Source organism: Dicentrarchus labrax, unplaced genomic scaffold, assembly GCF_905237075.1.
Source record: "Dicentrarchus labrax unplaced genomic scaffold, dlabrax2021, whole genome shotgun sequence".
NCBI classification, from domain to species: domain Eukaryota; kingdom Metazoa; phylum Chordata; class Actinopteri; family Moronidae; genus Dicentrarchus; species Dicentrarchus labrax.
In genome coordinates this window covers 20,018,902-20,045,659 of record NW_026136708.1, presented here as the reverse complement: position 1 = coordinate 20,045,659, position 26,758 = coordinate 20,018,902, and the positions used below count along the sequence as shown (strand labels likewise).

The 26,758-nt window shown below is 38.4% G+C and overlaps 2 protein-coding genes and 2 pseudogenes across 3 annotated transcripts; all 4 read left to right on the top strand.

Annotated features, from left to right (window-relative positions):
* Positions 1-2,797: 2,797 nt before the first annotated feature.
* On the top strand, positions 2,798-7,450 carry LOC127368575 (cytochrome P450 2K1-like; annotated as a pseudogene).
* A 4,375-nt stretch (positions 7,451-11,825) lies between these two features.
* Positions 11,826-16,415, top strand: LOC127368573 (cytochrome P450 2K1-like). 2 transcript variants are annotated; one of them, XM_051409508.1, is made up of 9 exons: positions 11,829-12,104; positions 12,262-12,424; positions 12,536-12,685; positions 12,791-12,951; positions 13,079-13,258; positions 13,930-14,071; positions 14,277-14,461; positions 14,840-14,981; positions 15,070-16,415. In XM_051409508.1, the coding sequence occupies exons 1-9, from the start codon at positions 11,898-11,900 to the stop codon at positions 15,255-15,257; spliced, it is 1,518 nt and encodes a 505-aa protein (XP_051265468.1). In that variant the 5' UTR covers positions 11,829-11,897; the 3' UTR covers positions 15,258-16,415. The 2 variants fall into 2 exon arrangements, with proteins under 2 accessions (XP_051265467.1, XP_051265468.1); XM_051409507.1 differs by having other exon boundaries at positions 11,826-12,104; positions 12,262-12,685.
* A 33-nt stretch (positions 16,416-16,448) lies between these two features.
* On the top strand, positions 16,449-18,845 carry LOC127368579 (cytochrome P450 2K6-like; annotated as a pseudogene).
* A 725-nt stretch (positions 18,846-19,570) lies between these two features.
* LOC127368574 (cytochrome P450 2K1-like) lies at positions 19,571-22,988 on the top strand. The gene is made up of 9 exons (XM_051409509.1): positions 19,571-19,889; positions 20,038-20,200; positions 20,311-20,460; positions 20,540-20,700; positions 20,845-21,024; positions 21,201-21,342; positions 21,532-21,716; positions 21,946-22,087; positions 22,164-22,988. Exons 1-9 carry the CDS (start codon positions 19,683-19,685, stop codon positions 22,349-22,351), a joined length of 1,518 nt encoding a protein of 505 aa, XP_051265469.1. The 5' UTR covers positions 19,571-19,682; the 3' UTR covers positions 22,352-22,988.
* The last annotated feature ends 3,770 nt before the right edge of the window (positions 22,989-26,758 follow it).

The following is a 26,758-nucleotide window of genomic DNA, read 5'->3' as shown; positions in this document are numbered from 1 at the left end:
TCTGTATCATATGAAGCACTGAAAATACACATTTAAATGCTGATCTTCTATCACATCTTCACAGAAAAAAGGGTCTTCTCTCCTCTCCTTCTTTGTTAAACAAAAATCTAAATTAAAATGATCCCTATTTGATTACACTTCTGCATATTATCTTACAGGTTGAATAAAGCAACAGCATCAGAAAAAGTGATTTTTTTAATACATCTTATAATTACTGTTGAAAGATTCATAGGGAATCTTTTGATTTGAATGTGAGGTTGGTTCCTCTAAAGAATTAAAGATCCCCTCCACTCAAAAATGTATTTTTCCTATGTAGTCCAGATGATATGGGAAAATAATGTTAATAATGAAACTCTGTCAGTTAACAGTTTCTCTTACACAGAGATATTAGATAGGGACTTCAGATAAGAGGATAAGTTGGATCAGAATGTTCCTCAGAATTATAACTATGAATGTGACTTTATGAAGACAGGAGCATCAAAGAAAATAGTGGATGAAAGGTGACAGAGAACAAAGTTAAAGGACTGCTTGATAGAAAACTTTATTGTTATTATCTTTGGACCCAATGAATCAACTTGGTTCATGTTTAGTAAAAAGCTTTTACTATGTAAAGACATTGCGTAAGCAATACATGATGATCCAGTAAAGTTTACTATTTACCAGGGTTTATAATATCTAGGTGAAAGAGACATCTAAGGTTATGTGTGTATGTACATTAGGTATGTGTGTGTGTGTGTGTGTGTGTGTGTGAGTGTGTGCGTGTGTGTGTGTGAGTGTGTGTGTGTGTGTGTGTGTGTGTGTGTGTGTGTGTGTGTGTGTGAGTATGCGTCTGTGTGTAGAGGAGCCTGGTTCATAGAGGCAGAGGATATTGCATCTTCTTTACTTTTGAGAGTCAAAAGGGAGATCAAATTATAAAAAACAATAATAAGTTAAAATATTAAATTTGCAAACTACTTTTAAACTCAATACTAAAAAAACGCAGGTTCAATTTAAAATATGATGCAATAGGGGGTGGGGTGCCTGTATATACCTGACATTAAAATGCATTTTGGGTGATCAGATCACAAGGACACAGCTCCAGGTACGTTAGTTCATAACTAGCATTAGAATGCGTTTCCACTATGAGCTGCCCTGCAGGACAGATGCTCCGTGGTGCGCTGTGGGATTTTATTTGAGCAGGCAGTTCTTCAACGTTGCCTAGGATGCACTGGCATTCACATCACAAAAAATATGTGGTCAAGTAACCACCTCGGTGAGTAATTTGAGTGTTTGGTCTTGGTGGTCGTTTACACAAATCCCATCACCTAGGTTGCAAGATAATAGCAGGTTTGAACTGGGTAAACCTTTATGCTCAGTAGCCATCTGTGAAGGTGGCATGGGTTGAGGCACCAGTTTGGAAGTTTATATTAATATGAGGTTATGAAAGTCTTTGTTATTAGGGTAAAACATCATGTGTTCATTTAACCTGTGTGTACTCCAGATCTGGGCATCAATTTAATTTCCATCTAGTGGATATAGTTACTCAGAATAGAAACCACACACTACTTTAAACATGCCGTAGTGATCCTGTACATGTCACATTGCAATGTTGAGAATAAAATATTGAAAATGGAACTTTTGTTCACAGGTAAATACTGGCCCGCTTCTTGTCATATCTCACACCCTAGATAAATACTCTTATCTTCTGCATTAGGCCTGTATTAAGAAATATTATAAGCCATTGTATTACTGCTCAATTTTTCTTTGAACATAAGAAAGCCAGCTACCAGTATTTTTACTAGGTAGCTATGGGGTAAAGACCGAAGTAGAAAACAAAGTTACCTTTCTCAAGTATGCAGCTATGGAAGGTTTGCATCAGCTGAAATTCCAATTCAAAATCCTCCTCCTCACACACAAAGCCCTCCATAACCAGGCCCCTTCCTACCTCACTCACCTGCTCCACCGCCACAACCCATCCCGTAGCCTCCGCTCATCTGACGCAAACCTCCTGTCTCCACCACCCAGGACCAAGCACCGAACCTGGGGCGACAGAGCCTTCTCCGTTGCTGCCCCCTCCCTCTGGAACTCTCTCCCCAAACAAATCTGTGACTGCACCGACCCTACAGCATTCAAATCATTGACAAAAATTCACCTTTTTAAAATTTTAATTTTTAATGTTTAGCTTAGTCCGATGTGTTTTCACTGTTTTTACTATTTGTTGCTGTTTTCGCTGCTTTTATGATTTTATGTAAAGTGTCTTTGAGTATTCAGAAAAGCGCTTACAAATAAAATGCATTATTATTATTATTATTATTATAATTAAAATAACTGGGTCAGAGTTTAGTCTCAAGGTAAAACTTTACCTAATTTTCCCTTCAACCCCTGTACAGACTTAACTACTCTCCCTCTCAGATCACATGTCATCAGATAAGGCATTTAAGATAATGAAAGTGCGAACCTACCTGACTGAACACTAACAGAGCACTGTTCTGAGAGGTGCTGATAAGGACAGTGGTTTACTACTTTGTGTGGGGGGACTTTTCCATACATCAGCCCTACCCTGTTTCCCTCACTAACAGCTACAAAAGGCATCTCAAAACACTCACAGAGCCAAAGGCAGCAGGACAGGAGACTTATTACAAGGACACATTTTCTTTACTAGCAGTTGCTGGTGAGGTTTTATACACTTTGTCCCTCCCATTCGACACAAAAGACATCCCTCTTTAGGAAAGCATTCACCAACCTAAAGGCTCTTGTAGGAAAATTATTTTGTCATTACACTTCAGAAACCTCAGGAGGCTTTTTTTTTTTTTTGATCATGGGGATATTTGATCTCTTTCTCCAGTCCTCCAGTTCTGTCTCCCTGCTGGGGGCTCTGGTGGTCCTGCTGCTCGTCTACTTCATCTCCTCCAGTTTTAGTTCCCAGGAAGAGGGGAAGGATCCTCCAGGACCAAAACCACTTCCCTTACTTGGCAACCTGCTGCAGCTTGACCTCAAGAGACCCTATAACACATTACTGGAGGTGAGTTTCTTGTAGTTTCTTGTTGTTTCTGCTTATGAGTGTGTCTTATATGATAAAACAGCATTACATTATGTCCCTGTTCATAGCTTTCCAAGAAATATGGTTCAGTGTTCACCGTCTATTTTGGAACCAAGAAAGTGGTGGTCCTGGCTGGATACAAGACTGTGAAGGAAGCACTTGTCAGTCATGCTGAAGAGTTTGGAGACAGAGACCCAATGCATATTGTGGAAGAATTTAACCAAGGACATGGTAAGGAAAGACACAAAACTAAGCTTTTTTTTAAATCAATATCCCTTTCATGTTTACAACCTTAGTACTTAATAGCATATTTGTTGAAATATTCAAATCTCAGGGGTTTTATGGTCAAATGGTGATTCCTGGAAAGACATGAGGCGCTTCGCCTTGACAAACCTGAGAGATTTTGGGATGGGCAAGAGGGCATGTGAGGACAAAATCGTAGAGGAATGTGACTACCTCATTGAAGTGTTTAAGAAATTTAAAGGTAAGTGTCTTATTATAACAAACAAGCATGATTGGCAACATTTTGGGCTTTAAAAAACAATTGTTAATCCTTGTGATTTTTTCCCATGTTGCAGGAAAAGCTTTTGATACAACCCAACCAATTAACTATGCAGTCTCTAATATTATCTGCTCCATTGTATATGGCAGCAGATTTGAATATGATGACCCAGAGTTTACATCCCTGGTGGATCGAACAAACAGAAATATTCAACTTGTGGGCTCCCCGTCAATTCAGGTATCATTTCATATGTTAAGCACAGAGTTTCAGCATTGTGATTTTCATATACATAATGCCATTTGCCCTCTGAATAAAATAATTGGTACTTAACATACTTAATTTAATTGTATTTAACAGATCTACAACCTGTTCCCATGGATTGGTAAATGGTTTCATAACAGGAAGGAAATCCAGAAGTTGACTATGGCCAACAGGCAACAGAACTTGCGACTGTTCAGTCGTTTGAAGGAAAGCCTCAATCCACAGATGTGCAGAGGCTTTGTGGATGCCTTTCTGGTCCGAAAGCAAAATCTGGAGGTTGGAAAGCTTATCATCACATATCAAAACTGCTATAATGCTCAAAAAGGAAATAAGATTTAACAAATTATGTTTAACCTAACTTTAAAGTCCCACTTTTGATTCCCACGGTTGAATAAGATGTGACGCAACTTCCAATTGAGTAATCCACCAGCTTATAAATAAGGTCCCACATCCTTCCAATTGACACAGCATCTGTCTGTGTACTGAAAAGCATGGGAATGTTGGGAGAACTATGTACAGTCTTACAGGATGCCCCTCCATTCATTCTAGCTGGCTCCTTGTCGCATAATGACATGATAATATACTGATAAGGCTCTTTAAGTCTTACATTTTTACTGGATAAAATGGTTTAAATTGTGAAACACAAAGAACAGCACTGGATTGTGTTTGTGGAGCTTTTCCTTTTGTAATCATTATCAATTTAGTCCTTGCCAATGGGGAAAAAAATGACTTTTTGGACCTGAATTCATCACAGGACAAAATGTTAAAACTTCCCTGCTAGATGCCACTAATTCCTACACACTGTTCCTTTAAAAATTATACAAAACAGTGTGTTGGTCCACTTCCAATGTCTTCAAAGCTGTCCTCCTTGGTGTCAAATCTCTTCTAACTTTCAAATTAATTAAGGATTGGTGTCCACCCTGCATATTTACAGTCATCTGCACACATATTGATACATGAATGCTCTGGCACTCAAAATGAATAAGTGGTGAAAGTACACAGCCCAGAGGGGATCCATTGAAAGATGAGAGCTTACTGGACAGGGTTCCATTGTCAATTACATTGTCATTCAAAGTATATATATACATATAAGTTCTGGATCAGACTTGTTTAAGTAACTGCAATGATTCATCTTTACCTGCAGGAATCTGGGACCAACAGTCACTTCCACAGTGAAAACCTGTTGGCTACAGTTCTTAATCTCTTTGCTGCCGGCACTGATACAACAGCAACTACACTGAGATGGGGACTTCTGCTTATGGCCAAGTATCCAAAAATACAGGGTAAGAAGCCAAAGACACACAATCGCAGCAATACGTGCTTCTCAAAAACAAAAATCATCTTCATGAAAAGAAAAAAATGTCTACTTCCAGACCAGGTCCAGGAGGAGCTGAGCAGGATGATAGGAAGTCGACAGGTTCAGCTGGAGGACAGGAAGAACCTGCCCTTCACTGACGCTGTCATCCATGAGACACAGAGACTAGCCAACATCGTCCCCATGTCTCTTCCTCACAGAACAAGCCAAGATATCACTTTCCAGCATCACTTTATTAAAAAGGTAAGCATGAATAAAACACTGAATATGGAGAACCAGATCTTAATTTGTGAAAATTACGAATAGATTTTTCTTAATCTTTATGTTAATCTTTTTAATAATTTAGAATCCATATTTATGGATATGGATTCTAAATGTCTTCTTAATTCAAATTCATATTGATTAGAGGGAGTGAACATTAGAATCTCTACTGGTTAATATTATTTCACTGAGAGCACTTAATCCAAACAAACAGCTCAAAAACAAAGAAACTGACAATCACAAGTTGTTCTATTTAACCTACTCTTTAATTTGATGACAAATGTGTATGATCTGTTGCTTGGTTGATAGAGTGAGTCAACACATTTAAAGAAACCTGACAGGTCAATTTTATAAGGCATACCAGTATGTGATCCACATTTCTCTCAATTTGTCATAATTCAGTTTGACAACAAAACAGATCCTTCACTGCCAGACTTTCAAAATAAAAGAGAAAGGTCCTACACTTCAAACAATATTATAAGAACATACAGCAGTAATATGTTAGTAGGTAGTGTCTTTGGCAACTTGTAAATAAAAAAGTTAAAGTTGACCCAGGCAGCTCTCCCTACTACTCTTCAGCTCACTTCCCACCAGAAAACAGCGTCCATCTCTGGCAGTAAGAGCAGAGTAGGTCACACTGACGGCCATTATGTGATTTTGAGCAAGAAACCTGACCGTGTCTTCCTGTTTGGTCCTCCATAAACATCTATATGTGACATTAATTCAGAATGTAGCAATCCATTTCTGTGCTCCATGAAATAGTTTTGATGTAGTTTGAAAATACTATTGGTAGAACTTTCCAGCAGGTGTAATTACTGTTTTATATATATATATATATATATATATATATATATATATATATATATATATTAAAAGTGATGGATGTTATGATTATGTTCTGGGGTATTTGAGGAAATAAGTGTGTACATTTACCACCTTATTCCAAATGCAGGCATATTTTATGTTATATTTCATATATGTTATAATCATACCAGGTTACAGGTTTGTTTTATTATCATTCCTGGTCTCCAGACTGTGTGTCTGTGTATGCTTAATTAGTCACAGTGCGCAGGCGGCTCTCCTTTAGGTTACATTTTCATTCAATTGATGGTCAGGAATGATACGCCTTGCCGGTGAGTCACTATGAACTAGCATTGCTAGTAATTCAAATCAAGAATTAACATCACATGATTGCATAATTTCATTGGTTAATTCTGGGTTTTGTGTTTGTGTTTTTGTTGCAGGTTTACAACCTAACTGACTAACTTACTAACTTACTAACGTCACTAATTATCAAGCTGACAGGCTAGCGTAGTGGTAGCAGTCAGGCTACCTAGTGTGTGGATGGTTATTGTGTATGTGTGCGCAATAAAACTTCATAAAGTGACTCGAGTTGTATCCGCCATACTTGTCCTGAAACCCTTCCAGTGGGGTTTATTGAGCTATAGCAAGTTGCTTAGTGAAAACTGGACACTATTGGTTATATTATACAAACCTTTTTCTTTCTGTTTACAGGGGACCACAGTGTATCCCTCTCTTAACATCTGTTCTGTATGATGAGAGTGAGTGGGAGAAGCCATACAGTTTTTATCCCGCTCACTTTCTGGACAAAGATGGGAAGTTTGTCAAGCGAGATGCCTTCATGCCTTTTTCTGCAGGTTGGTGAATTTAGCCATCACTTCTTAATGTTTGCTTATTTGCAGATTATATGAACATTTTCCTTTGTTGTCTCTCACAGGTCGCAGGGCTTGTCTTGGAGAGAGTCTAGCTAAAATGGAGCTCTTTATCTTCTTCCCCACCCTCCTGCAACACTTTCGATTCTCCCCTGCACCGGGAGTTTCAGAGGATGAACTGGATCTGACTCCACGTGTGGGCTTCACCCTCAACCCTTCACATCATGAACTGTGTGCTGTTTCCTGTATGTGAGCAGTAGGGCTTGAAAAAGCTACCTTGCCCACTGTCCTGACTTCAACTCAACCCAGCAATTAATTCAAGAATAGATTATGCTTAATATAGTGTTATATTGCATATAGTGGCCCTGAAAATGTTCAATATCAATGATGTAATAAATTACATTTTCACTTTGGCTTGATAGGTGACTGAAATTCAAGATTCATATTGAACATTTGACCAAAAAAAATAGATCAAAAATCAAACCAGGCTTTCAGAAATAAATGCTGTCTGTCTTTTCAAAACTACAAAAATATTCTTCAGTTAGTTATTATGTCTGCACTTGATTACATAATATTATGTATCATCAGGTTGCACCATCATTACTTCACCAGCTAAACGCTTTAACAATTCAAAATGTCATACTCATCTCACTGCTCTTTGTATCATAAAGTGATTTCTTTACCTACAAGAAGAAATAATAAGGAAGTTAAAAGTTACAGTGTTATAGGCCTTTGCCATCACTGAGTGAATGTGTGTGAAAGGGTAAATGTGGCACACAGTGTAAGAAGTGCTTTGAGTGGTTGGAAGACTAGAAAGGCGCTATACAAGTACAGGTCCATTTACCATTTACAGTCCATAATTCTGAACTTTAGATATCCCAAATGTATGTGCTGACTTTAGGAAAAGTAGTTTCAGGTCCATTGCAACTTTTAAATGGAATGAATTGCAAACTGCCCTCAAACTGGAAATTTCAAAGCTTTACTATCTTTTTATTACTTTACTACCTTTACTTTCCAGGTAAAACTTTACCTCAGTCAACCCTTTAACCTCTGTACTCTCTTTCTGATCCAAATAAAACATAAACAATGAGTAAGCAAAACCTGGTGTTAACTGATGTTTCAATTATGAAATTAAAAATAATACGGCCCTAACAGCTCGACAGCTGATTTACTCGCATTGATTTTAAACTGGTTTGCAAATATAATATATAATAAAAGGACATTATTTAAAAAAAAATCTTACTGACATTGATTTACTTTGTCACATAATCTTTTACTAGTTGTAAGGAAACGTTTCCACACTGAATGCCCTTTCTGCCCCCTCACCTGTCCTTTTGCCCTCTCTGGCAGCCAAATACAGCCACTCTTTGCCAAAATACACACAGAACTTAAGGCAGCAGGGCAGGAAACTCAGTTCACATTGGATAAGATTTGTTTTTAAATCATAGGCACATGATATACCTCGTCTCCTTCACCAGCTTCCGCTCCGAGGCAGACAGGAGTTAGGGAGTGGATACTCAAACCAAGGTTGATGGGACCCGACGGGCGTGTTCAAACATTTGAACATAAATGTATAAAATATATTTGGGTGGCCTGATAGCTCATCTGGTGGAGCATGTATTGTGACTGAGTCCTTGCCACAGCAGATATATATATATATGGGGAGAGTGGGGTAAGTTGAGCCAAAGGGTAAGTTGAGCCACCCCTTGCTGCTAGGAAATGGTAAAAAACATTGATCATGTGACCAAATATTAGGAGGAAGGCATCATTTCATGGAGTCTGTGAATGTAAGGACCACATGGGTAGTGGTTATTGAGAATTGTGTTTAGACCAAAATTGATAATTTTAAATTAGTTTTATACATCAATTGTGGTATCTATGAGCTACAACATGAGGTCATAAACCTAGCATAAAAGTGCACCATTTTAGCTGTGGGGACTAATAAAGGCAAAGGGGATACGGCTCAACTTACCCCGCTCCTATGCTCAATTTACCCCATATACGGGGTAAATATATATTTACCCCGTAAATATTTGTTGGTGGTTGTCTATATATATATATATATATATATATATATATATATATATAGGCAACCACCAACAAATATTTTTAATAACTAATAGTTCATATTATCAACTTCATTAATGTAATTCTTGCTTTTTATTTATGAAATGATTTAGAAGTATAAGTAGTTCTACTGCAATAATATAATCCATAAGAGGAGCTTTTAAGTTTTTATGTTGGTAACAGGGGGGCACAGTGTATCCTCTCTTGACATCTGTCCTGTATGATGAGAGTGAATAAAAGCACCCACACGACTTTAATCCTGCCCACTTGAGACATTACTGCTGAAATTAAATCACCACATTTTCAAACTTTTGTTACGTTTTGATAGGCATTTCTCTCCTGCACGCAGAGATGGGGCGGCCCAGAGCCATATATATGAATACAAATTGATCCAAAGGGATTTCCTTTGCCCCCTCTCATGTGACACTGTCACACCCAAACTTAGTATTGTTGCTGTTGTGTGAGAGCTGTCTGCATGTCCCTGGTGTGCCCCACATTCTGTTAGCTGTTCCCATTTTCTTGATATCACAACTGATTATGTTAATATCAGAATAAATGACTGATGACAGTGAGGCTGGTGAGCCCAAAAGTAACAGTTTGTGCCTGATCCATCAATGCAAGAGACTGCTACAGTAGCATGATCAACATTTCACATCAATATACATGTTATATATCATATTTATACAATATATAATTATTATATTAATAATATTATATTATTTCGATTACTATTATTATTATTATTATTATATTACATATATACATTATTTTATAAATTGAAAATCAAAACAAAACAAAGCAAAAAAAGCATTATTGTGGCATGTGCAAAAGTTTGAGAGTTCTGCAGGCTTTGTACAAGATCTCAGCTCTTTAGGCCTGAGGCATGTCAACGATTGTCATTAGGAAATATCAGCTGGTGCCAATTTTAAACCCTTTACACATACTGTCACTCTTCAAAGTTTGTGAACACTCACCAAGAATGGGTTCTTCTAAGCAGCTGTGTAAGACTCTGTAAATTAAAGTTATCGGTGCCCACTGATCCACGATGCAGGAGACACAGGAAATCATTGCACAGGTGGAGGATGAATGAATTCCACTAAATACCAGCAAATTCTGGAAGCACAGGCATATGCCATAGTTAAGTTTAAGGTGGGTTTATACAAAAATCAGGACAATTGGGATCTGATTCAGATTAGTCCAACTCTCAATAAGTTAAAACATAAGTAATAAAAAGGTCAAAAGTAAGCAGTCATTTTAGATAACACATGTACACACTTATCTCACATAACAGTCTCACCACAAAGAACACTGACCTGAAAAGACCTAACAGCAAATATTGACTGGTATTTGTGTGGGAACCTTTACACATGTTAACCCCTCTCCTTGAGCTGGCACAAAAGGTATTTATCATTACAATTGTCACAGAGCTGAATACTCTATAACGAAACTAATGTTTTAAGACAATACGTGCTGAAATACTGTTTTTAGTGTACAATTGCAACAAAAGCAAGAGGCAAAACATGGAATCTTCATTAAAGTATAACTGTACTCCTCAATTCTGCAAACTCCATCTTACTCAGCAAAAAAGTAAGAAAAATGCAGCAGGCCACTTTAGGAGGTGTGGCCTCAACACAGACTAGAGTGAGTGACAGTCTGTCCACAGCAGTGTAACAGGAACAATTTATGCAATTCCAATACTGTTTAGGGACCCCAGTATGCATACACTAGGCAAAAAACACACATTTATACTACACGCAAAAAACAGTATGGTTTTTGCCCAAAACTGCATGGATGCAATGCTGCAATAGTGCTTGTGTGCAAAGGGAAGACTCATGGGTACCCATAGAAGCCATTTTTATTTGAGGTCAGAGGTCAAGGGATCCTTTTGGAAATGGCCATGCCAGTTTTTACATCACCAAACTGTAGCCTAAAGCATTATTTAGCTCCCTTCCCGACATGCATGACACGGTAAGACATTAGACTAAGATTAGGCCATCTAGTTCCGTATGATACCAGTATATTTACTGGCTTTAAAAAGGAGTCAACTACAGCCTCTGAAAGACTGTGTTCAGTACACAATTTAAACAACAGCAGGAGGCAAAACTGCACACAACACTTCTGCTTGCTCCCTCCCTCCCGCCAAATGAAAATAATGCATGAGAGACCTGCAAAGGACAGGTACTTCAGGAGGCGTGGGCTTGACACAGACTGGAGTGAGTGACAGACTGGCAGCAGCAGTGTAGCAGTAGCAAGTGAATAATGTCCGGTGGTGTTTCTTCAGTCGTCAAAAGCAGAAGTCTTAAACGCTACACCAAAATAGAAAAATACTAATAGAAACTAACAAAAACTCCTGTGAATGATGCATCTCGATCTGCATGTATTTAAAAATGAGGGCAGCTGCCCTCAGTGTATGAATGTGCGTGATTGGGTGAATGTGACATGCAGTGTAAAGTGCTTTGAAGTCTAGAAAGATGCAATATGAGTGCAGTCCATTTACCATTTACTTTGTCCTCCTCTGTTTAGAGATAGAGATAGATTTGTATAGGATTGTCACCATATAAACTGTGTGGATCCCAGGAAGAATAGCGACTGTTATACAGAAGCTAAAGCGGATCCTAATAAACAAAAAAACCACACACCCACGCACAGTTAAATAGTGATAATGATAGTTAAACATTACACAACAAATGTGGCTATTTTGTCCCTCCCCTTTGGCTGTTACATAAGACATCCCTCTTCAGAAAAGTAGTCACCAAGCTGAAGCCTCAGGAATATTCATATATTTTGTTTTTTTAGGTCATGGGGATATTAGATCTTTTTCTCCAGTCCACCACTTATGTCTCCCTGCTGGGGGGTCTGGTGGTCCTGCTTCTCCTCTACCTCATCTCCTTCTCCAGCTTCAGCTCCCGGGCTCACAAGAAAGAACCTCCAGGACCAAAACCACTTCCCCTGCTCGGCAACCTGCTCCAGCTAGACCTCAAGAGACCCTATAACACATTAATGGAGGTGAGGAAGTGACTGGAATGTTTTATGGTAATTTATTATGTCTGCTCTCCAAGCAGCAACACTGTTACAATAATAGTCATATCACATTTTCTGCCTTCACATGTTTTTGTTGTATATGTATAAAAAAAACATAATGACAATATACAACTGTTTTTAGCTTTCTAGGAAATATGGATCACTGTTCACTGTGTATTTTGGACCCCAAAAAGTGGTGGTTCTGGCTGGGTACAAGACAGTGAAGGAGGCACTTGTCACATATGCAGATGACTTTGGTGAAAGAGATCCAATGTTAATAGCAGAAGAAACTAATCACGGCCATGGTAAGGAAAGAATAAAAAGAGATAATAATTTTCCTGTTTTGTTAACTTTCTGCAAAGGTTTATTATTTACCCATTATCAGTCTTTTCATTTAAAAACATATTTAATCTCAGGGGTTTTATGGTCCAATGGTGATTCATGGAAAGAGATGAGGCGCTTTTCTATAACTAACCTCAGAGACTTTGGCATGGGCAAGAGGGCATGCGAGGACAAAATCATTGAGGAATGTCAACACCTCATGGAAGTGTTTAAGAATTTCAAAGGTAAATGTTCTTTTTTTTAAATCAAATGTGTGATTACCTACTTTTGGGATGTAAAAAAAAAAATTGCTGGGATTTTCATTTTTTTTTTTTTTTTCCATGTTAAAGGAAAAGCCTTTGATACGAGCCAATCAATGAACTATGCAGTCTCTAATATTATCTGCTCCATGGTCTATGGCAGCAGATTTGAATACGATGACCCACAGTTTACAACTATGGTAGATCAAACAAACAAAAGAGTTCAACTTGTGGGGACCCCATCTATACAGGTATCGATCACTATTTTTATGGAGTTTTTAGAGTAGTGACTTTAATATTAAATACATGATAAATACATTGTATTAATTGCACATAGGAAAAAGTTTCAGTTTGGTAAGAACCTTTTTTACTTAACAGATGTACAACTGGTTCCCATGGATCTACAAATGGGTTGCTAACAGAAAAGAAGTCCTACAGATCACCGACTTTGTCACCAAACAAAACTTAGAGCTGTTCAGTCGTTTGAAGGAGACCCTCAATCCACAGATGTGTAGAGGCTTTGTGGATGCCTTTCTAGCCAAAAAGCTAAATCTGGAGGTTTGGATGCTTCTATTATCTTATATATCATATATTATTGTTTATATTATTTCTAATTAGGATTTAAAACATCATATTTGAATTGATTTGTTAATGTTGGAGATTTGGTTCTTTGAGAAATTTTATTATCATTTTTTTTGCATTTTGTGGCCACCGTAGTTTCTCCCATGCACTTGGAAAGGTTGGATAAAACAAGTGAGATGCAATCTGAAACTTCACCACAGAGATGCCACTAAATCTTACACGCTGGTCCTTTTTCAATTTTGTCCTGTCACTGCAAATTTGATCAATCATTGAAGCTGCAAGGAAAATGTCTGCACCTGAAATGAAATCAGGGATGAAGAGAATAATTTTCACTACTTCTGGTTTTAGGGAGGATTAAAACATCAACCAAATAATCTAATTTTGCCATAAATTATATCTATACAACCATATATTTAAAAGAAATTGACAAATGAAAGTTGCTTTCTAACTCTGGCTCAGTGTCAGAAACCAAACTTCGCAAAAACAAAAACAAAAAAACTAGCTGAACGTCTGACTGTGGGACTTCCAGCTCTGGTGTTTCATTTGTGTTTGCCATAGCACTAACTAACTTACACACCGATCAGCTTGCTGTGCTGTGCTATGTACAGCTATAAGTCTGGATCATATTTTTATATCTATATCTGCAGGAGTCTGGGATTACTAACAGTCACTTCCATGATGATAATCTCATGTTGACAGTCCTGAATCTGTTTGCTGCTGGCACTGATACGACAGCAACTACTCTCAGATGGGCACTTCTGCTTATGGCCAAGTATCCAAAAATACAGGGTAAGATATAGATATGCACATCTCACTCACTTAAACACACAATCCAAGCTATATGCTTTACCAACACAAAAATCATCATAATCAGAAAAACATGGCTTTATTGGCCGGACACTATGCAGGCAATGTGGATAAAAGACATAAAGGACAGACTAATTGATGACCAATGAAATTACTGTTCTATCCTCATTCCTCTTTCATCTCCCAGACCAGGTCCAGGAGGAGCTGAGCAGGGTGATAGGAAGTCGTCAGGTGCAGGTCGAGGACAGGAAGAACCTGCCCTTCACTGACGCTGTCATCCATGAGACACAGAGACTGGCCAACATCGTCCCTATGGCAGTGCCACACAGAACCAGCCGAGACATCACTTTCCAGGGTTACTTTATTAAGAAGGTCTGAATTAAATAATTCATATGAAGGATTAAACCCACAAATATTTTAGAAATTACAAAATACATTTACGATTAAAATTACAATAAAGCTAATTTAAAAAGAGTATAGTGTGCATATTTTTTTCACACTTAAACATGTTAACTTAAGGCTGACTTACTTATAAATTTACCATTAACCATGCATTGTGTGCACATTTTGCCCCTGGTCATTGTTAAGAGGTCTCATTTAGTCCTTCATACACATCTTCATATTCAACAATAAATGTGGCAATTAAACAGAATGGAGCAGGGCTCCTTAAAACACTTTTGTGCAGTTTGAAAATAATGCTATTATATGCTAGAATATAGAAAAGCCTTTTAATTTCTGTATCATCAACAGGGGACCACTGTGTATCCTCTCTTGACATCTGTCCTGTATGATGAGAGTGAGTGGGAGAGCCCACACACCTTTAATCCTTCCCACTTCCTGGACAAAGATGGAAAGTTTGTCAAGCGAGATGCCTTCATGCCTTTTTCTGCAGGTTTGTGAGCTCAGCCATCACGTTTTGTTGATGTTCAGTCGTCGGGCAGTTGGCCTGACTTTTTTTCTTTCTTTATTTTCTCTTGCAGGTCGCAGGATATGTCTTGGAGAGAGTTTGGCCAGGATGGAGCTCTTCGTCTTTTTCGCCACTCTCCTGCAGCACTTTCGCTTCACTCCCCCGCCCGGAGTTTCAGAAGACCAACTGGATCTGACTCCACGTGTGGGCTTCACTCTCAACCCTTCACCTCATAAACTGTGTGCTGTCCCCTGTATGTGAGGAGGAGGACTTGGACCTGTGTTAGATTTATCTCAGTTTCATGCTAAAGAGTAGAGTGTAATTCGTATAAGTGCTCTTCCAATGCATTGCCACAATAGTGAATATGTTCAAAACCACACACCGAATATATATATATATATATATATATATATATAAACTATAAATATATATATATATATAAACTAAAACTAAGCTATATCAGCCTTAAGGTAGTTTAAAGAGGCTCACTGTGTCAGTAGTATCTGTTCTTGCTCTTCCTTCCTTCCCCTGCATACCTATGCATGTGTACTGATTTCACACAAGTGTATGTTTTTATGTGGAATAAAGAGTTGGGAGTGGAACTTAAGGTTTTATGCATGCATGCAACAGAACCAATAAAAAGTTGTGCTATAATTAATTGTAAATTGTAATCCGGGTTTGGAGGGTAACTTTAAAAATTTAATCCGATACAGTTAGTAATTACATGTTAAAAAATGTAGTCAGTTATCTAATCTAAGTATCACAATATTAAAGTAATGTAACTCGATTGCTTTCCGCTACTTCTTGATTAACTCAACACCAAATATGTAAAAAAAAAAAAAGACAAAGTGAAAGTGAAAATGGAAACTGAAGATTGTAAGCATCAAAAATGTGTCCTAAATAATCCTAATTTTTTACTAAATGTAACTTTAATCTGATTATGTCTATTTTCTGTAACTGTCCTGGATTGCAGTTACTTTTTTTGTATTCTGATTACATGTAATCCGTTACTCCCCAAACCTGGTTGTAGTATGGAAGTTGTCCTCAAACACTCTCCTCCCTCAGGGAGGTCACGGCACTGGGTTAGCTAGTAAACAAAATAATCAGTGATCAAATTCCTTTAACATCAGACAGGATTCAAATGAAATGAGGATTTCTGAAAAGCAGCTGGGTTTCATCCAAACAGATACTGCCCTTTTGCCCAAAGAACCTCTCTGATCTGTGTGTGTTCAAACTTTTATTTTAATCACATCTGGCTGCAGTTTTGTGGACTGATTGAAAAGGTAACACTTTATATTGAGGTTCTTGTAAGAAGTATTAATTAATAGGTAATAATGGCCTTATAAGATGCTTATTAACAATAATATATGTTAATTAAAGATCACAAACCACTTACAATAAAAGTGTTAACGGTTTAAATTCTGCTCATGTCTTTCCTGTATTTTGTGTTATAGAATAGTTTGTTGCGCTGAATTTGAACCCTGACCTTTGCGGCATGGCCTCGGTACATGGGGCACACTCTACCAGGTGAGTTACTCAGGCAACCCATGCTACCTCATACAGCTACTGGGTCTATAGCGAGAACAATGCCCCATAAATACTTAGTAAGAGTTACAGATGTCACTGGTTTTATTTGACGGTATTGCTGCCGCGTTACCGTAGAGATGACGCAGCGGTAAAAGAGGAGACTGCAGTTGATAACTGTAGAATTTAGGTGGCAGCAGAGTACTCGAATCCTGATGACAGGATTTTACTATAAACCCCCTTTTCAGTGGTAAAGTGGCACTGTCTGTGTTTCCACTGGTTGAGTCCAGGGGATGTGGAGCTGTGGAATGGGATGCATTTATTTCTATGACTACAAAAGAAAGACTTTTTATTTTGGTTGACATTTAACTTTAAAAGCTCTTCTGTAAACTACGTCAAATAAACTAAATGCAAAACATCGTTTTACTGTTTGACATGAAGAAACACAGGGTTGGAGTTAAAATCTGAGCGCTGTGAGTATCTCTAAAATATTGAATCTCAGAGATGTTAGATGAGTAAATAACTGCACTTTCCTTGAGAGAAAGAGAGACTTCACCGTTTACTTACTTCTTGAAGTTACTGCTTTATTACTACTTGCAATAATTGTAGAAAGTCAGTTGCAATAAGCTGAAACTGCCCTGTGATATTGCAACAGAGTTTCAATAGACCGAAACAGCCCCCTCAGCCCCCTCAGCCCAATGAGCCTGAAGGCACTGGCAACAGAAAAGAGAGGGAGCAGCCCTGTGAGCCCAGTTCAACTGTTGGTCAATATTTCTAAAAAGCAGGGACAGATTTAGTAACGATTTATATGAGAAATATATGCAACTAGATTATATTGGAATCTTCTCCCTCTCCCTCTCTCCGTGCTTGCATGCAGCAGTAGGTTTGGTGGTTGGGGTTGCAGGTTTGAGCAGAGACGTTTCTCCCTCATGTTTTCTCTCTGGATTAAATTGTTCCTATAGCTTGTAGAAAACATTTTGATGGTTTATTTGATCTTTTCCCTCCCTTCTCTATAAAACATAACACCAAATAGGCTTTCGAAGAAAATTAAGTCTTGAAAATATGTGTTGTCAGAGACCAAAAGTCAGGATATTTTGGCCTCTACAGTGTCGATCTGAACCCATTCTTTTTAAAATCAATTTCCTCTGTTTTTAATTGACGGAGTTGCACTGTACATTAAGTGACTTATTCCAACTAAATAAAAATTGGCTCAAAATGACACAACCTGAATGAGTCTTCTTTCATTTAGATCCACATGAAAGATGCATAATGAATGAGATGGCACAGGAGCATGTAGTAATAAAATAAATCAAATATGTATTCAGACCTTTGGGCCGTGTTCTCAGTGTACATTGGAACTTGTTCCAAACACCCACAGAGGCAAACGCAGTAGAAGAGAGAGCTTTCATCGTCACTGCAGTGGCAAAAAAGACAGACTTTTTTACAGCAATGGAGATATTTGATCTTTTTCTCCAGACCTCAAATTCTGTCTCCCTGTTGGGAGCTCTGATAGTCCTGCTGCTCATCTACCTATTCTCCTCTTCCAGCTTCAGCTCCCAGGGTAAAGAGAATGAACCTCCAGGACCAAAACCTACCTTCTCTTTTGTCATCTATCCCTTGTCAAACGCTTGCAGGTTTGTGAACTCAGCCATCACATTTTGTTGATGTTCAGTTTACTCACAGAGGACCTGAAGTTTATCCTTTTCCTAATTTGCAGGTCGCAGAGCTTGTCCCGGAGAGAGTCTGGCCAGGATGGAGCTCTTCATCTTTCTCACCACCCTCATGCAAAAAACTTTCCTTTCACTCCTCCACCTGGAGTGTCAGAGGATGAACTGGACCTGACTCATTGTGTGGGCCTCTCCCTCAACCCTCCACCTCATAGACTGTGTGTCGTATCCTGTATGTGAGAAGGAGGGCTTGAAAATGCTCCTCTCGTGTCACTCAAATTGTCCACTGATGTATAGGCTTTGAGAAAATGTATGCCTAGGTCGAATTCCTGCTTTAAAATGAATCACAACCAAGCAATGGACTTTCATTCTTTCTATTATACTAATCATTCTTTTTATGCTTGCAGATCTTTTTGAATCAGTGATTACATGTCCAGTGATCTGATAAGAGACATTATAGAGACAAAACATGCAATCTTCATTAACTGTATGTTGAAATAATTTAAAACCATTTCATTAAGTGTAACAAAAAATCTTTAAAATACCCTAAATTTCATGCAGTTGCATTATACTGATCCTTCCCATGTTCAAGACTTTAGCTCACTCACTTAATAAATCTATGTAATTTTATAAAAAATAAAATCTATGGTACAAACTGTTCTTTCTGGCAACAACAAGGACACAGATCTTTTTACAGCAATGGAGTTTCTTCTCCAGTCCTTCAGTTCTGTCTTCCAGTTAGGGGCTCTGGTGGTCTTACCTTGTCTCGACCTCTATGCGTGTGTGTCTATTTCTATATTTTAGTTTAATAAGTTTACAATACATACTCAAAACAGAATAAAAAATGCACCACAAAGACAATATGGATGTGTAAGCATGTTGAAGTCCAGCCTACAAATACAGTTGCGAATATCTGACCTGTCCAGGTTAAACTTCAACCACTATTGACAGTTTTGAGTCTTCTCTCCATAAACCACATAAAAGATTAACAATGAATAAGATGACACAGGAGCATGTAGTGACACTGGCCCAGCAGCAAGGATTTCAAATTAGTTTACTGATAATACTTAACTTTGTCAGAAAATTATTTACCACTTAGAGGGGAAAGGTTTACTCCATGAATACCCTTACCACTCTTACTTCTGCCTTTAACCCATCTGGCAACCAAAAAATCTTTAGCTATATTTAATGCAACACTGCAGGGAACTTTCCACGCCTGCAGTACTGTCCACCTGTTGGGAACTTGCATTTCCAATTGCAAACTGATTGCACCATCGGATCAAATTTCAACGAACGCTGACCTAAAAATTACGCAAGAGCAAAGACTCACTAGTGTTGTTTAACGTCAGTGTATATTTTGAACTTTGGGCTGTGTTCTCATTTTACAGCCACAGAAGCCATTTATCTTTTTTAAAACAGCAACAGAGCCAAACGCAGCAGGTCAGGGAACTTTTCACTGCAGTGGCAACAAACAAATACAGATTTTTTTCCAGTAATGGTGATATTAGATCTTTTTCTCCAGTCTTCCAGTGCTGTGTCAATCTTAGGAGCTCTAGTGTTCCTGCTTCTTGTCTACCTATTCTCCTCTTCGAGTTTCCGCTTCCAGGCAAAAGAGAATGAACCTCCAGGACCAAAACCACTTCCCCTGCTGGGTAACCTGCTGCAGATGGACCTCAAGAGACCCTACAACACATTACTGAAGGTAAGGAGTTTGCTGGAGTAGGTTTTTATTTAGCTTTTGTCTTCTGTCTAGGCAGGTATACTATCAGCAGTTCTATCACGTTGTATACTTTCTCCAGTGTGTGTGTGTTAAGCAAGAAAATGTCTTGACAGTGTGCCCCTTTTGTTAGCTTTCCAAGAAATATGGGTCAGTGTTCACCGTCTATTTGGGACCCAAGAAAGTGGTGGTCCTGGCAGGATACAAGACAGTGAAGGAGGCTCTTGTCAACTACGCTGATGAGTTTGGAGACCGAGATCAAATTCTAATTTTGCATGAATTTACTCAGGGAAATGGTAAGCAAATAAAGAACAAAGCTATAATTCAACTATTTTGTTATTGATGCTTAGCAAATATGTACAATATATCCTTTATTTATAAGTTTTAAAAATTTGTTTCAACTCAGGTGTTACATGGTCTAATGGCGATTCATGGAAAGAGATGAGGCGCTTTGCCTTAACTAACCTGAGAGACTTTGGGATGGGCAAGAAGGCCTGTGAGGACAAAATCATTGAGGAATGTCACCAACTCATTGAAGTGTTAAAGAAGTTCAAAGGTAAATGGCATATTTTATCTAACTATAGCAACAGTTTGAGTACAAAGTTATTTAATCTTTTATTTTTCCCTTCTTGCAGGTAAAGCTTTTGATATGGCCCGACCAATAAACTATGCAGTCTCTAATATTATCTGCTCAATCACCTATGGCAGCCGATTTGAATATGATGACTCAGAGTTTACATCCCTCGTGGATCGGACAAACAGAAACATGCATCTTTTGGGGACTCCGTCAGTACAGGTATCATTTCTTATGTTTCTGAAGTTTATACCTTCAGCATTGTAATTCAAATATTACCATGACACAAAAAAAGGTTTGATTTTTGACTTACCTTGTTATAGGCCTACGTTATTTTAAATGCTAATACATATATATTTTTGACAGATGTACAACTTGTTCCCGTGGCTCTGCAAATGGATTGCCAATCGGAGGGAATACCGCAGATTGTTTGCTGCCAACAGGAAACAGAATTTAGAGCTGTTCAGGCATTTGAAAGAGACCCTCAATCCACAGATGTGCAGAGGCTTTGTGGATGCCTTTCTGGCTCACAAGCAAAATCTTGAGGTTAGGAAACATATAACTTATCAAATTTTAAATGATGGAACGATGTGACTTATATACATGTTATGTTGTTGGGAGGAAGGGACCAAAAAGCAAAGAATCAGTTGTAATAATATGTGCTGTGAAAAAGGCCTGTCTAGGACACTAACAGGTGAAAAACTGCTGATCTTTATATGCAGAAATCTGGGATTACCAACAGTCACTTCCACAGTGAAAATCTTATGATGACAGTCATTCAGTTGTTTGCTGCTGGCACTGATACAACCGCAGCCACAATCAGATGGGGACTTCTTTTTGTGACCAAATATCCAAAAATACAGGGTAAAGAGCTGTAAATGTGCACAGCTTTCATAAAAAATGTCTAAGTTACACAAAATTCTTGTCATAAAATCAAAGTATTGCTGATGCCTGCAGAAACTAAATGAAGATAACACAAACTCTGAATGAAGTTATGTAACATTATGTATGAATTTCTCTCACTTTTGTCATCTATCCTCTTTCATCTCCCAGACCAGGTACGGGAGGAGCTGAGCAGGGTGATAGGAAGTCGTGAGGTGCAGATCGAGGACAGGAAGAACCTGCCCTTCACTGATGCTGTCATCCATGAGACACAGAGACTGGCCAACATCGCCCCCTTCGCACTTCCTCACAGTACCACCCAAGACATCACTTTCCAAGGTCACTTTATTGAGAAGGTCAGACATAAAGTAATTAAAATAAAGCATGAACAAGTCAAAATGTTTACTTTGGCTGACCTTAGAATATTTTGATAGAACAGCAGCAGTAATGTTAATAAAAGCTTTTAGACTAATTGTGAGGGAATGCAAAAGTATTGCAATGAAAATGTGGTCATCAATGTAGAAATCAATTTGCATTTTCACTTATTTTTATTTCCAGGAAGTTTAATATGTGTCTTTTCTACAGGGGACCACAGTGTATCCTCTCTTGTCATCTGTCCTGTATGATGAGAGTGAGTGGGAGAGCCCACACACCTTTAATCCTTCCCACTTCCTGGACAAAGATGGAAAGTTTGTCAAGCGAGATGCCTTCATGCCTTTTTCTGCAGGTTTGTGAGCTCCCTTCTTGTCAATGTTCAGTTTCCTCACAGATGACCTGAAGCTTTTCCCTTTTCTCTCTTATAGGTCGCAGAGCTTGTCCCGGAGAGAGTCTGGCCAGGATGGAGCTCTTCATCTTCCTCACCACCCTCATGCAAAACTTCCGTTTCACTCCTCCACCTGGAGTGTCAGAGGATGAACTGGACCTGACTCCATGTGTGGGCTTTTCCCTCAACCCTTCACCTCATAAACTGTGTGCTGTTTCCTGTATGTGAAAAGGAGGGCTTGCAAATGCTCCTCTCGTGTCACTCAAATTGTTCACTGATAGGCTATGGGAAAAATGTATGCCCAGGTCGAATTCCTGCTTTAAAAGGACTCACAACCAAGCAATGGACTTTATTCATTCTTTCTATGTTTGCAGATCTTTTTGAATCAATGATTACATGTCCAGTGATCTGATTAGAGATATTCTAGAGACAAAACCTGCAATCTTCATTAATTGTAATAATAAAATAATAATTTAATAATTTAAAACCACACACGCATTACAGTACGTTTTTTTAAATGTTAGTCTGATTGTGAACCAATTGTGACATGCTTGTAATTTGATTTGGCAAATGAATTGGGCACAAAGTCCTTATTTGGGCAGGCATTGACCCCCAATGCCCTAGTTGCCGTTGACACCATTCTGGCCACTATGCCACTTACATGTAGCTTTACTATCTTCGCTCTAATCTTTGTCATTAACCTACATCACTCATTATCCTACTATGTATGTGTATATTGTACACACCATTTATGTCTTGATCAAAAACAAACATACTTTAAACACTGTATGTCATTCTCATACCTTTCCCTTTGTGTAAACTGTAGAATATATTTACTGATTATTAAACTCTATTATCAACTATATATTATCAACAAGTGCCATTTGCTTCCTCTTTCAAATCAAACATCTTAAGATATGATGATATGAGTGGAAAGTATTGTCCTCGCAACTGCATTTGTTCCATATTTGGACTTCTTCTTAGCCATGTCATGTGCTATCCTAAGGACACTTTAAGAAGAGGATGTAATATTATTTTATGGAGTTCCAACTGAATTGTTTCATGGTGATCTTGTCATGTTATCTTTGTACAAAACAGGGACACACTGAGAGAAAAACAGTTCCATAGGGCAGAACTGCAGAACATGAACCTGGAGTCCAATACACACAGCTGCTGCTGCTATTTAATCTGAAAAAAACCAACAAAAACAGAATGCCGCTTTAAAAGAGGTCAGGAATTTGGCTCTCTGTTGACAAATTTCAAAGTTCATATCAGGCCTGATTTCCAGCCCAGCTTAACCTAACCCTTGATTATTTGCACATTTTTGTTAATGTTCATGTTGAATCTCTGGCTAAAAACATCATGACTAGTTACTCAACACCCGGAGACAAATTTTCTCCACCCCTCTGGTTAAAAGAGTTTTAAAGAACTATTTTCAACCCTGTATGAAAATACATGAATTTGATATAAGATGACTTTGTTATAAAAAAAACATGATGGATTTCTGTATTATAGGGGACCACAGTGGATCCTCACTTGACATCTGTCCTGTATGGTGAGAGCCAGTACACCTTTAATTCTTCTTGTATAACAAGTATTACTTCAGTTCACAGACATGAATATGAATGTGAAAGAAAGTGAAGCTGAACAAGTAACCCACCATCTTCATCTGTTGAGGTCAGTGTGGGCCCCAGAGCCCTGGCCAGCACTTGTCATGTTAACTATAGGGCTAAAACAAAAATTCTAAATCTGGCCTTAAAAAAAAAAACCTGAATTGAAAAAGGAAACTCAGTGTCAGTGGTTTTCAGTTTCAACATCTTTCCCCAATTTGGCATGGAGAGGATGATTTACATATCTGCATACTGATGAGAAAACGTCACTGTGAAGCCTCTCATCACAAACCTATTACTGCATTTCCTCATTATGAACTTTCATAAAAACTTTATGACTCTATGTATCTTAAGTGGATTAAATCAAAGCCAGGAATCTGATCTACAAAACTCCAGCTAAGATCACGCTGACCGCAGTAACCCTATGGCATGGCAGCACACCTACTGCAATGGCTTCGCTTCGAGAGTTCCAGGTGAACTTCTGAAAGCCAGCATGTTTATGTTAGCTCGCTGTAAAGTAAAGTTTATCCATACCAGATATGTTATAGGGATATTATTATATTATTATAGCCTACAGGGCTTGAAATGTGAACTAAAATTAACCACAACTCATGGTATTTTTATTTTATTTTCCTTTTTGAATGATTTACTACTTGTTGGTAGTATTTCCCACCTGCATACTGTCAACATTTTTCCCATAGTCCTGCTGAATAATACAGCCCATCTCTTGACACAGATATATGTCTTCAATCACACAAAACAAAGCCATGTGGCATAATTTGTACTTAACTTTGTGGATTTCTTGGAGGCCAAAATCATTTGGTTAGAATTTGGTTAGCACTTTGTTGGAATAACCCCGGATAGCAAGAAAACAGCCAGGCAAACAGCCAACTGGTGACAGAGTGTAGTGGCCAGAATCAAACAACCACAAAGTTGATTAGATACAGATTAAAGATCATTTGGACGCTCTGATAGTGCTGTGGATGTCAGCCAGCTGAATAGTATATATTTATTTTGAAGGACACTGATAACAGCTGTCCAACATCCTCCAAAACTAATACAGCATCTGTAAGAGTTTAAAAGCACGGTACACAATAATGCCACAATAATTATAGAAATGGTGCATTTTTTTCGGTGTTTTATGATTTTTTATTGTTAAGAGGTTATTTATGTATGTACAGGGTAGTAAAAAGGGTTTTGGGAAGTTTGTGAGCTGCTTGCTCTGGTGAGAGCAGCAGGAAATATGATGAAAGAGCACTGACACAACAGGGAGGAACATCACACTGTCTCTTCCTTCCTTATTTTTTTTTAAAGACATGTTTATTTATAATATAGCACTGTGGACAGAGAGAGTTGGACTCCAGTATGGGAAAGGCCAGAAAAAAGCACAACGGAGTAGATGAGCTAACACACTGCGTCTGGGCACTCATTGTCAAACTGTAAAGTAAAGAAAATTACAGGCTTATTACATTAAATGGCTGGCAAAGTGTTGCTAAATAGCAGTGGTAAAGTCCAGCTGCAGTTACAGTGTATATACCTGGCTTCCATTATTGACATCCTGCAGTGGCTTCTGTCTCCTTTATGTGAGTCACTGACACCCACCTGGAAACTAACACCTGTTCATGTGAGGTCAATGAATATTTTTTGATATTATGAATTGCTGAGGATCACCTGCAGGTTTTATTACTGTGGCAAAATGGATCGTGGGATGTATCCCACTTTAGGGTCTAAGTTTAGGAGATGCTGTAAGCACCTTGAGGAAAAGTAGTGATTCACTTAGATGCTGCAGTCAGCAAAGGATGATATGAAACTGAACAACAGTGACCAGTTACCACTGGTCAATCAGGCTCCTGACTCAACACACAAAACATCTGACCCTTTTCATACAGTTAATTTCACTACAGAAATCAGTACACAGATGGTTAAAAGAAGTGTAGTATCTGAAGGCTTACCTTAAAGCTTATAAAGTTAAATTACATTTTGGTATAAGTTGAAATGATATTTTGTTACCATATGTAGTGTTAGAAGTTCATGAGGTTCAATGACATCATTCTTACTATGGAATGTTTTAGGGGCCTCTCAATGGCCTCTGAACTCTACTCCCCATCTCCCCTTTATACCTTACATATTTGGATTGAATCCAGATGTTTCTTTCCATTTTTGGAGTAAACAACAGACCTATATAAACCTATGTTCAATGCAAAATAGACAGAGTTGTTCATTTGGCTGGATGCTCTCCAAGCTCCGCGGTGCTTGTATTGATGCTGAACTTTTTGTAATAAACCTTTAAATACAATCAAGACGGTGTCAGCGGACTTCTCTTCAACACATCTTCACATCATTGCTACTCAATATACAACAAGAATTTGGCGTCACGAACTCCGGACGTGCTGTGACCTGCTGCCTCGCTGACGACTTCTACGTACTGACTCCCGCATCAAAAGCCGGCAAATAGGGTGAGCATTTACTCACAAATTTGGGCGCTGGTTCGTTCGTTGAGGTTGTGTATGTGTGTGCTGTCTGGTTACACCGTGAAGGACCTGGTATGTGTGTGCCATGCTGTGTTGATGTTTGGGGTGAGATTCCGTTCTAAATTGTGTTGCGTTGTAGACAACGCAACAGGGGGAGTGTGAGTGTAATTAGGGAAGATAGAAAAATAGGAAAATAAGGTAAAGGATAAGGAATAGATGTAGAATAGCCTAATTAGTAACGAGAAGGTGAGCTAAAGAACTATGCAAGATTAATGGAGACTGGGCCCTCAACTCCTTAACGGTAAGACATGTGTAAATTAGACACTGCGTGAAAGTAGGCTTTAAGGAATAGTCAAATTGGATTAAAGGAAAAAGAGAGTGACAACCCTGGGCCCAGGGAAATTAGGCTTGAATAAAATAAGGGAATAAGGAATAAGGAAAAGGATTAGGACGCCGCTGATTTGGACAAAAGCCCTCAAGGAGGTGATTTTAGATGGGCCGCAAATCCTGGAAAGTCACTAGGTGAATTTCAGGTCAGTTCAAGGAACTGGAGG